Raw genomic sequence first — 16,746 nt, 5'->3', positions numbered from 1 at the left:
GGGGGTGGAGTTAATTTTTTTTAAATTTGTACATTTGTTTTGTTAATTTTTTTTAAATTCAATATATAATAAAAAAAGAATTACTTTTTTTTCTTGTTAGAATTTTTATGTCACAATTTTACAGCATATTAATATTAATTTCACAGATTTTTTTATGGTATGTCTACTACAATCTGTGAATCTAATTTGATCCTAATGATTTACATGATATGCTTCCCTTGCTTCCTTGTACCCCTCCCAGATGTATTTATTTCCAGGGTCCCTCCTCTGACCAACATCTTGCTCATCGTGAGGCCCCCGGAACAGAAACTGACCTTTCAAAGCTTTTCTTCCTTGCAGCATAGGTCAGGTTTCACATTGCCAGCAGTCTCTCTTCATATGTCCTTTTTAGCATATCAGCCAATCAAGTAGAAAAGGAAGTTCATGATAATTCGTAAACGCTTGACTTTTTTTTTTTTTTTTTTTTTTTTTACAATTGGTGACTCAGTATCACAACAAAGATGCATGCCTCGCTTTTCCGTGTTGTTCAACTGGTTTATCATTCATCTCAACTCTTTGCCACAACTTGCACCCATGTATGGTAGCACCACTAAGACATGACTTTTCTCGCTAATGCTCACTCAGCTGAAATCTAACTCGATGTGTGACATCATGCCACCATGACAGTATTCCTTGCAAATTCACTATTGTTGATGAAAACGAAGATGACGGTGGAATAAAAAGAGGATTCTTTTTTTTTGTAAAATGAGAGTCAGAAGCGATTTATTCATTGTGCTCTCATCAAGGTTTTCTCTCCTATTGTTTGGCCGTGTCTATCCGAGGCTCGGCTTTCACGTCCTGACCTACTTTACGATGTGCTAAAAGGACGCTTGCAGCTGCTTGTGGAAGAGCTCCTGGAGTCAGCTTCAAAAAAAGGACTCAAAAGATTTAACCTGGATTCGTACGAGAGCTCTGAGATCAAGTTTGAGATCCGCACGTTCGGATCTTGATCTTTGAGATGGTGAAATAAATGCATTGCATTGGCCCATGTGGCCTTTTGCATCTCTCAGCACTCCGATTCACGTGGATGCGACCCAGCGTGCCACATGGCCCAGTTTACGGCCGATGATGCAGCGTCCTTGCCGCGTGTTTAATGAGCGCCGAATCAATGTGAAATCCAAGTTGAGTGTGAAGTACAGATGGTGCTCGCGCGTTTGCTTCCCACCATGTTTGTTAGCATGAAATTCAACGGGAAACCAATGTGTTGCACCTGTTTCGCATGACTAATGCTGGATTAAGCGGAGATTTTTTTGTTTTTTGCACAGACACTTTCTATGAAAATGAAATGAAAGCTTCGTGTTTCCAACGGCAGCAGTTGCTGGTTTGCTTGGTTCTAATGAGGGACAACTGATGGTAATGTATAAGCAAAGCCATCTGCAACTAAGTGGAAGCCACATACCGTCTTGAAAATATGACACGTTCCCAGAAGTACATAAGATGACAGATTGTTGCAAATCCTTTCGGAACATCTGCAGGTCCAGATGTTCAATGCTGCTATTCAAGGAAACCAAAGAATGATTCCAATGGACTTTGAGGGATCTGAATATCCAAGACAACAAAGCTGAGGGGACATTTGCATTCAGATTTTTTTTTTGTTACACACCAATGGGTGTTGTATGTATATACACACGTGTGTGTGTGTGTGCATATATATATATGCATATATATATATATATATATATATATATATATACACTACCGTTCAAAAGTTTGGGGTCACAAAATTGTTTGGGTGACCCCAAACTTTTGAACGGTAGTGTAAATATTATTATAATAAAATATTATGAATTAAATATTATAAATTATATCTTATATTTGTATAAGATTATATATAATCTATGAATATAAGTATACATATATATTATAAGATTTTTTACACAGAAGATTATATATATAATCTATAAATCCATCCATCCATCCATTTTCTGAACCGCTTAGTCCCCACGGGGGTCGCGGGTGTGCTGGAGCCTATCCCAGCCGTCATCGGGCAGTAGGCGGGGGACACCCTGAACCGGTTGCCAGCCAATCGCAGGGCACACAGAGACAAACAACCATTTGCACTCGCACTCACACCTAGGGACAATTTGGAGTCTTCAATCGGCCTATCAAGCATGTTTTTGGGACGTGGGAGGAAACCGGAGTGCCCGGAGAAAACCCACGCGGGCCCGGGGAGAACATGCAAACTCCACACAGGGAGGGCCGGAGGTGGAATCGAACCCGCACCCTCCGAACTGTGAGGCGGACGTGCTACCCAGCCCGCCACCGAGCCGCCCTTAATCTATAAATAATTATCTAAATAAATATATACACTACCGTTCAAAGGTTTGGGGTCACAAAATTGTTTGGGTGACCCCAAACTTTTGAACGGTAGTGTATGTGTATATATATATATATATATATATATATACACACACACACACACATACATACATATACACACACACACACACACACACACACACACACACACACACACACACACACACACACACACACACACACACACACACACACACACACACACACACACACACACACACACACACACACACACACACACACACACACACAAATAATACATACATGCGCCAACAAATTACTTTTCTATATTTTGTATCATGTACTGAATCCGAATCGTTATAGCCACTGGATTAACACAAATGTGCAAGATTTTGTCCCAGCATTCCAATAACATCCACGCATTGTGTCTGTCTATCACACACATCTTATGTATCCTCCAGGGTGCTGGTGTAACCTTACCAAAGCTTCCAACACCCTTAGCATCCCTCATAAAATCAATTCTCCAATTTCACAGGTTCTAAATATCATTTGGTTTATGTTTGGCCCGCAGTCGGTCTCAGAGGAGTCATTCCAACATCCCGCTGTGACCTCCCCTACTTGCCTGAGCAGTTGCTTCTGAGCAAAATGCGCTGAGTGATGACTGCGGTTTCCCACATTCGCATTCCACCTGCAACCTCGTAAGGTCAGCGCGTCTCCAACACTATCCGCTCTCACACGAACACGACAAAGAGGCGTTAAACGACATCCCAACTGCTTTTTTGGGGGTCTAAATTAGACGAGTCACCGTGGAGTGAACCGGAATAGTTTTGCTGGCAAAGGACTTTTTGCTGCTGCAAGCCTCCAATCATACAGTAAATGTGTCAAGCGTGATGCTCGTAAAAGCACAAAAGAGCTTATTTCATCGGCTGGCACCTACTTGACAACTCAGCAGGAAAAAACCTGCCTGAAATTAAAAGATGTCTTGTGCTGCAATATTACAGATAGACAAAATAATTGTCTTTACAATACTTGAAATGGGCTCATTGTGTGTCTATCTTTGTCCAAATGTTTACACCTTAACTCAGTTACGAGTGAGAACATAATTGTTAGCTTTCAGAAAAAAAAAAAAAAAGATGGGTGTAAGTCACCTCTGAGTTTTTTTTTTTTTTGTCCTCTGTGTCCTTGGGGCTCTCGCATATCAACGCAAAACAAGCGGCCAAAGAAACCGGCTTGGGGACATGACTTGGTTATTTTCCATGAGCGCTGCAGATCTTTATCAGATGTGCTGAGCTCGTCCGTTCCAGATTCTTGGGAGCAGCGATGCCGAGATTACTCCACATGCATGAGAATCGTCATTATACGCATGATGAACGGGGGCTGTTTTCATTCTCGGCACGGAGCCACCGGCTTTCCCCACCCCTCCATTTGTCACATTTCAGATCCGAGTCAGCTGGATGGAACGGCTCGTTCCCAGACTTTGTTCTCTGGGAACCGCCGCCAGAGCTGCGTGTCTTCCCCGAGACACGAGATACTGCAATGAGAGCGTATTGCCGGGCCAGGGGTGAGTCAGAGGCTGCTCCAGACAATTAAAGGAAGACAAGATAAAGGGACAAGGCTGAAAAGAGGAGAAGGGGTCTGGTTGTCATTGGACTTGGAGCTACTGGTGCCTGGAGCTGCAAGTCCCCACAGCTCAAGAAATTTCCCCCAAAATCTCAATTACATGACGTGGCCCCCTCCTCGCCTCGCTCACCCCAAAAGTAATCAAAGCAAAGCTTTGTCTAAACTGTCACTGCCACGTTAAAGGTTGCCTGACTCACATGCGGTCAGGTGCTCAAAATTCAATCCAACTGAAACTGACGTCATCACTTCCTGAACAATAAACCTCATGTCAGCGCTTTAGCATACGACTAGCTAGCGAGCGAGAACTTTGCGGACAAACTTGCAATGTGATTCAATCCAACGTGTACAGCAGATGGTCGTGTGGGAGGCGGCGAGTTCCTAAACATGCATCGATGGAGTTGTGATGCTGTCTATCTAAAATCACCTCCAAATAAAACTTTCAGATCATATGCTGATTGATGGAATTTATTCCATGAATCCTTGTGCGTGTCAGATCATGTTAAAGAAGTGCTGCTTCATTTCAACTGTCATGATGCCTTGGATGCAAGCATCTGGAATATTAGCTTGCTCCACAACTCTGGAAGACGGAGCTCTTCGTTTCTTCAGCCATGTCATATTGCACAATTTGTCTTCGCGGGCCACATCAAATGATGTGGCGGGCCGTATCTGGCCCCCGGGCCTTGAGTTTGACACCTGTGTCATAAACATTCTTGCGCTCCTCAGCACTTGCATGTATGCTGCAGGCTAAGACCAAGTCTGTGCTCGTATGACTCAAAGCTCACACGCATCTATCTATCTATCTCTACATTGACTACTTTATTAAAGTGGCTTGTTTTTGTATTTTACGGATCATTAGGTGCATCGTATTCATTAATAGGTGCAGTATCAATTAACGGGTACAAACACAAAAGATATTAATAGATTTAGCAATATTATGCTAGGTTCGCACCAGTTAAAAACATCAGCTAGTGCTATGTTTTTTACTAGCTTTTCGTTTGCAAGTACACGGGGTTGGGAGGGCATTCCCTGGCAGACGGTAAAAAAATTGTTTGGTTATTGGTAGTCAATCCGGTGACCAGTGGTGGTGTTAATACTTTGGCTAATGCTAAAGCTAGCTCAGTAACAGTTCAGCACTCAACATTGAATCCAGTGCACACCGTTCAAAAGTTTGGGCTCACTTCGAAATGTCCTTATTTTTCAAATAAAATGGCTGTTTTTTTCAATGAGGATGACTAATTAGGAATAGTCTCGACATTATTAATGCGGTAAATGACTATTTTAGCTGGTTTTGAATTTCTAATGTCTACATCAGTGTATCCCTCCAGTGTTGTAATGGTCCATTGTGTTTGCTAATTGTGTTTGGAATGATAAAGGTTGATTTGAAAACCCTTGAAAATCCTTGTGCAATTATGTTAGTTTTCATGTAATACACTGGTTCATTGTGTTTGCTAATTGTGTTTAGAAGGCTAATGGTTGGTTTGAAAACCCTTGAAAATCCTTGAAAACCCTTGTGCAATTATGTTAGTTTTCATGTAATACACTGGTTCATTGTGTTTGCTAATTGTGTTTAGAAGGCTAATGGTTGGTTTGAAAACCCTTGAAAATCCTTGAAAACCCTTGTGCAATTATGTTAGTTTTCATGGAATACACTAAATTGTCTGGGTGACCCCAAACTTTTGAACGGTAGTGTAACGTACCGGGACATATCTTAACAGCTGACGGAAAGAAAAGAAATTGTAGCAACATAAAGATTCATGCTGGGGGATTTGTTTTTGCATGGTGGTGCAATAATTCGGGCCGACAGTATCAATACCTAGTAAATTTAAAAAACAAATATTTTGGGAGAAAGACTTTGGTTGCGGGCATGAAACAGGAAGAAGGTGGCTGTTGGCCTTCTTTTGGTGGGAGAACAGCTGGAGCGTTTAAGAAGCTTGCGGATGTCTGTCTGTCTGCTTCTTCCCGGCCAACATGTGGATGTGAGGAAAAGCCAAGTCTAGAGTTTCCATTTCCTAATTAGCCCCGACTGCTATCACAAAGAAAACTCCAGGAGCTCAAATGGCAGATAAGTTTTTCCACGACTTAGAAATCAATTTTGCTATTGTCTCCCTGCCATCGGCCATTTGAGAGCGTCAATATTTCACTGATATTTAGAAGCACTTTTTTTTTTTTGGGTCTCACTTCATGCACCTGCGGGCGATTTAAGCTCCGAAAAAATGGCCGGAGAAACCGGAGCGCAAAGCAAAACAAACGGGTTGATTTTTCCATTTGATAAGCACAGAATGGGAACTTGACCCTTTGTTTGAGTATTTACAGTCCGGCACAATGTTCAATTGCTCATCTCAGCTTTTTCCAACATATGGGAAGGTCATGTTTCCACCTTGTGCATGTCGCGTCAAATCCAAGATGGCAGTTTATTAACTCATTCAGTGCCATTGACGGTTATAGACGTCAAAGATTCCAAGATGGCAGTTTATTAACTCATTCAGCGCTATTGACGGTTATAGACGTCAAAGATATCTTTTGACGAACATGTTGATTTATTTATCTTCTTGGCATAACATGAAATTATGTGAAAATGTGAAAACAATGATTTTGTGTTTGGTTGATCTCATGTTCAAAAATAAACTTCAACATAACACGAAAAAAAAAAAATTAACTGGGTTGGCAGTGAATGAGTTAATACAACTAGTTTTATGGGGTGTCATTTTATTTTGATTGAATGCAAAATAAATAGTTTGCTGTCAGCCCTAAAGTGCCAGTTTGAAGCAGGAAGGCTTTAGTCACCTCAAAAAAATTAAAATAAATAAAAAAAAAAGGCCATGTTATGCTTCGACATGTTATCGATTATGCAAGTCCTACAAAGATTTATGGGGAGGAGTCCAAAAGTGAGAGTGCCTGTACTGTTTTATCAACAAGTTCTGATTATTCTGTTTGGGATTTGGTCACCATGGATACAATTGTCAGCAGGGCTAATTGACACATCTTTATTCTTTGTGGTTGTCGCAAAGGCGCAGGTCACATAACTATGATGTCACAAAGATTCTTCTTTACTGCTGGTTTTTGCCTTAGATGACTATTTCTTGTATTATTTTGAACCGTTTTAGGTTTGAATTGTTAAATGTCTTCAATATATGTGTATTTGAATTTTAAAACATCTCACTTGAGCAAATGTTCAAGTGACTTGACAGGTAAGCGTGTTCATTCAATAGAAATATTGTTAACGCTTTTGTTGGAACTTTCACTGACCTTTAGCAAGTCATCAGAACCGTGTTGAACGTTTCCAAGCAAATTTGACAACTGTGCTCCAGATTCGACGGTGCGCCAACGGTCAGAGCCATGGATCGGGCACGTTCCGAGCTCCTCTCGGTGTGAGGAACCCGAGGATGGAGTGTTCCAACTTTCCGGTGAGCGTGGAGTGCCAGATCTCCTCTCCCACCTGCAGCTACATGATGGAGGAACTTTTAGGGGCCGGTTCGTTTGGCGAGGTGGTCCAGTGCAGGAAGATGTCATCGGGCGAGACGGTGGCTTTGAAGGTGATCAAGGACAGTAGCAAGATGGAGGACGCCAAGGATGAGGTGCGTGTCACAAGGTTAGCCCAACTTGACTGCATGTGACTTTTGAAATTTGCATTCCAGGAGCGGGTTCTGATCGAGCTGAAGGAACACGGCTCGGACCGGTTCAACATCGTCTGCTGGAATGACTCCTTCACCTTCCAGGGGCAGTTTTGCTTGGAGTTTGAGAAGCTCGACATGAGTTTGCATCAACTGCTCAAGTGGCGCCTCCCGCTGTCGCTGATGGAGATCCGGCCCGTTCTGCAGCAGGTTTGACAGTCAGATATAACAAATTCTGTTCTGATGCAGGCAGTGATGTCGCTAATCTTTGAAGAAGCAATATAAAAGCCTTTCGCAACATCCAAAACAAAGTGTGACGTCGTTGAAACTATTCATGGGGTACGTTCTACCAACGGGATGGCGTGGCGGCGCAGGAGGCGGGGTTTAGCCACGGTCTTCTTGACATAGCCCCACTGAGATGTCAGATGTTGCTTCCAGTGATGGTGTTGCAGTCCACAGATGCAACAAGTAGATCTTACCCGGCAGTCTTCACCTCCAACCAAATGGCAGAATGCACCAGGCTACTTCCTGTTTGGTTACTTAGCAACCAGCGACACATGACTTATTGGCCGCGGTGAACGCTGGTCAAAACAAATGCAGTGTGGAAGTAGTAGAATACAAATCAGTCCACTTTTGTAGATTCTATTGATTTGGACCCACACCAAATCTGATGTGTGCTTCCTCAAGCCTTCACTCACAGCAAGAAGTTCTGGCCTTGTTCCTGCCACAGTCAGTGTTAGCTTCACTGAAGACTAAATTGATCAGGCATGACGTTTGATCCAGTTTGTCCTCCCATCCACTATGTGGCAGCATTGAGCATCACCTTTTGGAGAACCAATTTTTCACTTTGTATGGCTTACATGTGATCTAATATCATCTGATGTTCTAGTTGACAACGGCGCTGCAGTTCCTGAAGAGTGTGGGCATCGTCCATTGCGATCTGAAGCCAGACAACATCATGGTGGTGGACCACTTGCAATTGCCGCTGAAGGTGAAGGTGATCGACTTTGGTTTGGCTCTGCACGCCTCGGAGTTATCGCGCGGAATGACAGTGCAGAGCATGTGGTACCGGTGAGTCCTTTTGGATCAGTCAGTTCTGCTTCAACACACTAAAGTGTGACATTTCCTTTTCCAAGATGTCCCGAGGTGCTGCTAGGACACGAGTGCACGGAAGCCATCGACATTTGGTCTCTGGGCTGCGTCGCCGTGGAGCTTCTGCTCGGTCGAGCTCTGTTCGCCGGCTCGGATGAGTACAGCATGGTAAGCGCCACACGAAGAGCTTCGGATCACAAATATAACCACCGACGTCACTTCCGCAGCTGTCGCAGATCAGCACCACACTCGGAAAACTACCGGCCAGCCTCCTCGACGGCGGAATATTCACTTCCTGCTTCTTCCGCAAGAAAGCCAAGAAATGGAGGTTGAAGGTAGCTCCTACGATGTTCTTGCTCAACTTTGGTGCTCCGGTTTTGATACGAGCGTTTCCCGGCTTCAGAACAGAGCGGAAATGGTCACGACTTACTACGGAACTCAACCTTTGAACAAGCTGTCAGATCTGCTGGAGGTTCGTTCATCCCCACCGTGCATTTTTACGGCTTCAGTTTGAGAAGAACGTTTTTCCTTCTTAGGTTCATTTTGTGCGACCTATCAACTGCAGCGACGAGGACTGGCGCGCCATGCAGTGCGACCTGGAGAGCTTCGTGAACGTTGTCGCCACAATGCTTCAGATGGACCCGAGCAAAAGGTCCAGGCCGTGCCAAATTCTGGAGCACCCGTTTGTGACCATGAGCCACTTTGACGGAAAATTCCCAAACAGTGCTTAGTAAGAGCAACCGTGTTTCTCGTGTTTCTGCGCGACAATGTCCGACTCCCCGCTTGCTTCTCCTCCAGCGTCAAACTCTGGCGCGACTGCATGGAGGTGGGTCGAACGTGTCAGAACAAAGACCTTTGGAGCACGTCGAGCTTCACCTGTGGGGATCACGCTACCGGGCCCAGGATGTTGGACCAGTCGGTCATCACCATCAGCAGCCTCGCTTCCTCGCCGAAAAGCAACATCGGTGTCGGGAAAAGAAAACGAGATGAGGATGATGACGAGACCGTCAGCTAGTAGGTGGTCACGTTGGCAAAAAGTCATCTTTTGAGATAAAAACATTTGGATGCTTACAGTGCGTCATCTGCAAGTAAGAGAAGCAGCAGGGAGGCAGAAGTCTTCTACATGTCCTCAATTGACAGCTCCAGGAAGGGCGGGGGGGAAATGAAACACCCGGCGCATAAACGTAAGCTTGTTTTGGTCTGACGCCATAGCGGGAAACTTTTTGGATAACCAATCAAACTTTTCCTCTTTCTCAGGATTTCTCCACTTGGAATGCGGCGATGCCACAATTGAGTGGAAGAACAACAAGGCGTCGACGCAGGCTGCAAAAGAACCCGAGGGGACAATCTGTGAATTGTAATTATTATTAATTTTTTTTAATTGTGATTTTTTTTTATTTAATTTTTTTCCCCATCAAGTTTGCTGCGAAGTGAAGTATATTTTATGTATTTTTTTTTTTATTTGGATATTTTTTTAATTTAATATTTCCCCCCATCATGTTTCTTAAGTTTGGTATATTTTACGTATTTATTATTTTTTTTAATTGTGATTTTTTATTTATCTAATATTTTCCCCCCATCACGCTTGCTGTGAAGTTGTGTATTTTATAATGGTTGGACTCTCACTTTCCATTTTCAATTTTTTTTTTTTATCAGATCCTAGAAATATGTGCTTAGATTGAGACTCGTGTTTCCAGTATCAATTTTATTTATTTTTTTATCTCAATTCTACAGTGTTCATTTGGTCTTGTACAGGAATTTTAAATGTTTATATTTTCTATCGAGCTACGCTTTCAAATTGTTAAGAATGCTAAAAAAATGTATAGCTGTTAAAATAGATCTATTATCCAATATAAAGAGGTGTATTTTTTAATGAACCTTTTATATGTCATCCTGGAAGCTTGTGGAGGGATGTGAAGGCAAACAGAAGGGAGACAAAAAAAAAAAAAAAGGATCATTGGATCATTTGGATTACGCTTGTGAATTGCTTACTCAATAAAATTACAGTATATCACACAGTCTCTTAATGGTTAATACATAAACTACAAATAAATTAAAAATGACGAGGGGGGGGGGGCAGGGACTTTCACCAAACACAAGTTTGGGTTCTGGAAATTTGAGAATTTGTTTCATTACTGTGACGTGGTAGGGCGATAGGCAGAGAAGGTCATACCTGGGCAGAGAACGAAGCAAACACGAGCAGGTCAGGCGTAGCCAAATCTCAAAGGCGGAAGTCATACACGAGTCGAGCAACAGGTAAACAGGCTCGGTCGGCAACGTGGGTCACTTTGAGGGGAGGGGCAGGAAAGAAGCGCTGTCCAGGGTGCTGCTCATGCAAATGCATTCTAATTACAATTGACCTGATGACGTTCATCCATACATTGAGAAGGAGCAGCATTTCATTGATGTAATGAGACAAAACGGTCATTATTTGTAAAACTGCATGTTTTCTCATTAAAGTGAACATTACATTATTTTTTTTCCAGGATAAAGTGAATAGCACTCATATTTAACTTAATATGATTTGAGATGTTTTTTTTACAAGCACAGAATAAACATCCACTGTATTTTGACTTTTTAAAAAAAAAATTCTTAGAAATTTAAGAACTGGTTAAATTTGACCAGAAAATAGTATTTGGGTTATTGTGCAAGACTGTCAGTGTGAAGTTGATTTTTGCGCGTATGGAAAGTAGCAACACATCAGCTGCAAGTCTTTCCAGTGCTGCGGAGTCATTTATTTGCAGCAGGTGTCCTCCATCAAGCCAAAAGCGCCGACTAGACGGCGCCCCCAATTGGAGACCAAAACAAATAACGACACACATGCATATACAGACATGTAACAGACTTGTATTGCTTTAATGTGGTTTTTTTTTTATCCTCCTTTAGGTAAGCCGTAATGATAAAAATGAAGATGATAAGCGCAAACACAATCCGAGTGTCTTTTTTCACATTAATACAGCTGAAATGACTTTATGGACGCTTTCTAGGACTTTTATAAAAATGCTTTGTCGTATAGGAGCCAACTGCACGGCTCTGCTTCCTTATAACACAATGGAAAAAGATGTCTGTCTGGGGAAAAAAAATAAAAAATAACAAAAATAAATGAGTGGCATCCGGGAGGTCTGATGATGAAGCCTTGGAAGAGCATTTTGCATGTTTTCTCTGCTGCTCTGTCAAGTTAAGTGCTTCATGTACGCAGCAGGCATCTTTTTTCTTTTTTTTTTCTTTCCCCCTCCGGTCATATGTTTAAAAGAAGACGTCAAAAAATGTCTCAGTGCATAAACGTAAAGCTCCCTGTGTAATATTTTGCATGTGAAATGGAAGCAAGACAAAAAAAAGCAGCTCGTGTGACTCTTTGGCAAAAATCATAACTGTCATGGGCACACAGTTTTTGTATTGCATTTGAGCTTGGCCTCTTTTCCCTTGCACATCTTTTTTTTTTTTTTTTTAAATCTGTAATGTTCTATCAACTACAATCTGTTCTAAATTGTTTTCCCATCAGCAAACTCGTTCGGTCCATGCAAGTCCGCTACACGGCTTTTTTTTTTTTTTTTTGCCAAGATGACAAACGAGACGAGCCGAAACAAATACACGTACAAAGAAATGTACACCATATATTCAAACATGTCAAAATCCGTAGACTTTGAAATCATTAGCCAAAATAAGTAGATTTTTTTTTTTCCTGAACCCATTTCTTTATCTAGACTGTACAATATATGCATAATGAGTACTCATGAGGGACCAAAGCAACAAAAATAAATACTTTTCGCTAAGTCACCTTTCAAAGTAGTTCATCTATGTACATATGTAAGCTATCCTCTCGTTGTAGATGCTCGCGCTTGTGCAACTGCGCAGTGTGAATACTCCCGTTGTGTTTTTTTTCTCTGCTAAAAATATCCAAACGTGTTTTGTGACAGCACAGTGGGGAACGAAAGGGAGACAAGTCCATCGGGCCAACAATTAAAAATAAAAATATAGCGTATCACCATCGTTTGACTACTTCAAAAATGGGTTGTCTATATTTCGTTGAGGGCATGAGCAAAAAAATTCTACTTCATGCGGTTTTTCGATGGCCTCGATCTCTACGAGATTTTTTCGCCGCCTCGAAGGAGAAAGAGCATGCAGGAGCAACAGTGCATAGGTCCGGGTTCGGCGTCCTGGAGGGGCTTTCCGGAATCATTCCGTGACGAGCGTCCTACCCTGTGGAGAATCTGTCAGTCACCAGTCAAGCGTCTTGCACGAAAAAGGGAGGGTTGGGGGGTTGGGGGAGTGGTCGGTGAAAATGCACGGAACTTGATGTGTGTGCCGTTTTTCTTTTTTTTGGAGGGGGGGGGGGGGGGGTTCTGGTCTGCAATGTGCAGTTTAGATCAGTCGCCGTTCACCGAAGAGCCCTTTCAAACACACAGCAGAACCAGAAAGGTTCACGCTAAGAGCTCCACAAGGACGCGTGGAAGGTAGAAGAACCGAGCTTAAAGGTCAAGCTAACATGCATAAGGTCTTCAGACAATATTTTGCCAAAAGCCATCAAGGCCAACATTTTTTTTTTTTTTTTTTCCTGAAGACAATGTCAAGAAGAAACGACTTCTTTTCTTTTTTTGTGTGTCCATCGGTACATCTTTTAAAGACGGAAAGAATAAGAATGGCTTCATCGCTACGTCATTCCCGCGCTTGTATTGCGTCTACCTTTGGTAAATCAATCGAGAAAAACGTGAAAACACCCTGAAACATCCGAGCCTCGCGTATCTTCACACCCAACTTCCCTGGTTTCATTCGCTCTCGTGTCCGCGTTTCAGTCAAGCGGCCTCCGCGTTTGTCACATTTGCACGCTCACATTGGCACATCCTCGCACAAGTTCATAAAACCTCTCTCGAAAAAAAAAAAAAAAAAAAGACGCTTCCAACACACCAAACCAGAAAGGCAGAAAGTACAGATATATAAATTAATTAAATTAAAAAAAGAAGAGGAGATCGTCGAATCCCAGAGACAAAAAGACACCAAAATGATGGATTTTCAAAATGGCCACCATCCGGGCGCGTGTTTCACCGCCTCATCATTTTGGAGACAAAGCTGACGATAGCCGAGGCCGGCTGATCAGGGTCCAGCTCGGCAAACAGGTGGCTGACATTGTCTGTTGTGCTTCCTTGTTTCCTCGCCACAAAGCCAAAAAGCCTGAGAGAAAACACACGTCTGCGTTTTTGCTTGTGCACAAAATGGACACCAGTCACGAGAATGCTGAGAATACTTACTTTAGTGAGCAGCCACTCTCTTGGCCCCACCTGTGCAAATAAATGACTGAATTACTCTCCCAAGCCAAATTCTTTTGCAACATTTTCCATTAAAAAAAAAAAAAAAAAAAAAGGTGACTGTATGTAATTGGGAAATAGCGAGTTAGCAAATTAGCCTGGCTTGATTACAATTGATTATGGCTCACGCTGTAGCTACTGGCTAACACTCAAAAATCTAAAAATGTAATTTAATTTTTTTAGATTTGTTTTTATCATTACATATATGATTTAAGATGATTTGTGATGATTATCATTATATATATTTATTTATTTATATGATTTATTTTACTTCATTAATCTCGTAACTATTTGTTGTCAAACAAGTAGCGTAATTTTTCCCCTGGGGATAAATACGATTTTCTGAATTGCAATCTTCAAATGTAGACATTTTACTATTGTGACATATTATATACATATACTATTGTAAATTTGATTGACGTTGCTATGAAATCATACCTTCTGTCCTGCGGGTCGACGTCACAGTAGGTTATGGTGCTTAGTGGATAATGCCGCCTGAAGAAAATCCTGCAGACAGGTAAAGACGTTGGCTTTTCTGTTTTTGCAAATGTTTGCAGACTTCCTGCACTTACTTCCTGTGACTGTCTGTGAGCATGATCCCCTGCGAGGACACTTTACAGTGGACGACGGTAGCGGCGGGCAGAGGATTGGTCGCCAGCGTCTGACTGATGGCCTTGGCGATGGCTTGAGGGCCGGTCAAAGACTCCATGTCCACAGAGTTGATGTAGAGCACGTTGGACGCTGGAAGCCAAAAAAGCGGAGCTCACCGTCAGCTTTCTGATGCAAGCCAACAGGGGCTAGCACCAAAAATGGAAGCATGGGGCGGTGCGGTCATTACCGTGAGCCTCCTCCGGAACCTTCTGAACTGTAAAGTAGAGGTGACACTGTGAGGCAAAGTGGATGACCATATCGATGGAGCTCCACCTTCCCTCATTCCGCTTATACCCGAAAGGAGGCGGTTACCTGTTCCTTGTTTCAAAAGCTCCACCACTGGGTCGGTAGGTGTGGCCAGCTCCAGCGCTTCTTCGTTTGGGTCTGGACAAGGCGAGCACATTTGAAGCATCTCATGCAGCTGGGGAAAGATTATTTATGTCTGCAATTTTACCTTTGGTGGGGATCATGAGCTTGCAGGGCAGCGCCAAAGGGGTCATGGAGTGTTGGTAAACCAGCGCAGAGAGACAACCTGGGGTGGAAGCGTGTGTGAGTCGGGTCCGTGGCGAGACGCTAAAGTCGCTACGGCTGCACTCACCAAAGTAAGGCTCATTGGGACAACCCTTCAGGCGGACACCTTTGGGGCTTGTCTCAATCAGGAAATGTCTCACCAGCTCGGTGGTCAGATCAGCAGCTAGATGTACAAGACAGCATGTTAAATGTGTTCTATTTATTTATTTATGTATTCATTTGAAATTATTTAATTAATAATTAATTCATCCATTTATTTTATTTCAATTAATTACCGTTTTTTCCCATGTATAATGCGCAAAATTTAACTAATTTATTGCCCTAAAATCTGGGGTGCGCATTATACATGGGTACAGGCTTTTTTCCAGCATCAACATGCCATTTTTAGGGTGCGTATTATACATGGGGGCGCATTATACATGGAAAAAAAACGGTATTATTTGTTCATTTATTCGTGTTTATTTATTTATTTATTTATTCAGGAACCCAGATTGTACCTTTTTTGCTTTGTTGTACCGTCGGTGGTGGGCAGGCCACCTTCAAGGCAAGACCGTAAGCCCCACGGAAGGAGTGGCTGTCCCTGATGACGAAGGCGCCGGGCTCCCGGTCCTTCAGCACATTAATGGCTGAAAGGAAAAAACGAGAGTCAAGTCTGCGACACGGCACTGACAGGAGTGCGCGCAGAACTCCCGGTGTCACCTTGCTCTCGGGAGATGTCGGGCTTGTACCAGAACTTGGATGTGTCTTGGACAAACTTAACGTTCATCTTGATGTCCGGATAGCCATCTGTTGTTGACAGAGGGAAATTATGAACGATGTCAGGGACAAAAAAAAACAAAAAACACTCACAGCTCGTATTGTTGTGTCTCACCATAGATGGACTTGGACGTGTCTGGGTAAGTCCCGGACAAGTTGGACCCAGCCTCGGCCGCTAGGTTCTTGCCGTCCGTCCTGTCTGCGTCCCCGCTGCTTGCGTGCCTCTTCACTGGCAGCTGGGGGGAGACGGGGAAGGCGGGCGTGGACGGAGGCTGAGCTTGACGAGACGTGGCCCCCAACTCATCTGGGGTACCGTGGCCCCCCGCCGCCGTTCGCCGGCCGATCAGGGGGCTGGCGGGCGGCACGCTCGAACCGCTCGTTTTGGGGTTTCGCCCGATTAACGGGCTGGATGGGATGCCGTCCCTGCTGCCGCCGGCTGGAGGGGTGCGTCTGACCGTTGCAGGACTGGCTTGGCCGAGGCGTCTTTGGAGGGCGGGGCTCGGGGGGGTGTTGGTGGCCACTGTGCGGTGGAGGGTGTTGGGGCTGCCGGGGACGGTGTGGACGCCCATGATGTTGACCTGGGAGCCATCAGGGGAGGCGTGCGTGTGCGGGTAAAATGCTGCTGTGCTGTGGTCCGGTGAGCCATATCTCCTTTTGATGGAGAAAAACAACAAGAAGATTGGATGGCTACATAGATGAATACAAATACATCAACATAAAAAATAAACACCACAAGTCATTATTTATATTGATTAAATATATGAATTGAAGAATGAATGTGTATTTGTGGCCACATTTGAATAATTCATAGTTCAGTAAGACTTTATGATGTTCTTGTATCTGTTTTCAAATCAGAGGCTTGG

The 16,746-nt window shown here is 43.3% G+C and overlaps 1 protein-coding gene across 4 annotated transcripts in view; it reads right to left on the bottom strand.

Moving 5' to 3' along the window:
• Positions 1–11,505: 11,505 nt before the first annotated feature.
• Positions 11,506–16,746, bottom strand: part of tns1a (tensin 1a) — a 36,227-nt gene continuing 30,986 nt past the window's right edge. For all 4 annotated transcript variants that reach the window (XM_037270451.1, XM_037270468.1, XM_037270460.1 and 1 more), the window contains 11 exons: positions 15,999–16,534; positions 15,827–15,913; positions 15,625–15,753; positions 15,195–15,290; positions 15,051–15,128; positions 14,909–14,980; positions 14,784–14,810; positions 14,518–14,686; positions 14,384–14,452; positions 13,889–13,918; positions 11,506–13,811 (listed from right to left, as the gene is read on the bottom strand). In XM_037270451.1, the coding sequence (XP_037126346.1) occupies positions 13,682–13,811; positions 13,889–13,918; positions 14,384–14,452; positions 14,518–14,686; positions 14,784–14,810; positions 14,909–14,980; positions 15,051–15,128; positions 15,195–15,290; positions 15,625–15,753; positions 15,827–15,913; positions 15,999–16,534 (1,423 nt within the window). In that variant the 3' untranslated portion in view covers positions 11,506–13,681. The remainder of the gene's footprint in view (positions 13,812–13,888; positions 13,919–14,383; positions 14,453–14,517; positions 14,687–14,783; positions 14,811–14,908; positions 14,981–15,050; positions 15,129–15,194; positions 15,291–15,624; positions 15,754–15,826; positions 15,914–15,998; positions 16,535–16,746) is intronic.

Source organism: Syngnathus acus, chromosome 2 (assembly GCF_901709675.1).
Source record: "Syngnathus acus chromosome 2, fSynAcu1.2, whole genome shotgun sequence".
NCBI classification, from domain to species: Eukaryota; Metazoa; Chordata; class Actinopteri; order Syngnathiformes; family Syngnathidae; genus Syngnathus; species Syngnathus acus.
Note: the sequence above shows the minus strand (reverse complement) of the source record. Positions and strands in the feature narration are given on the sequence as shown.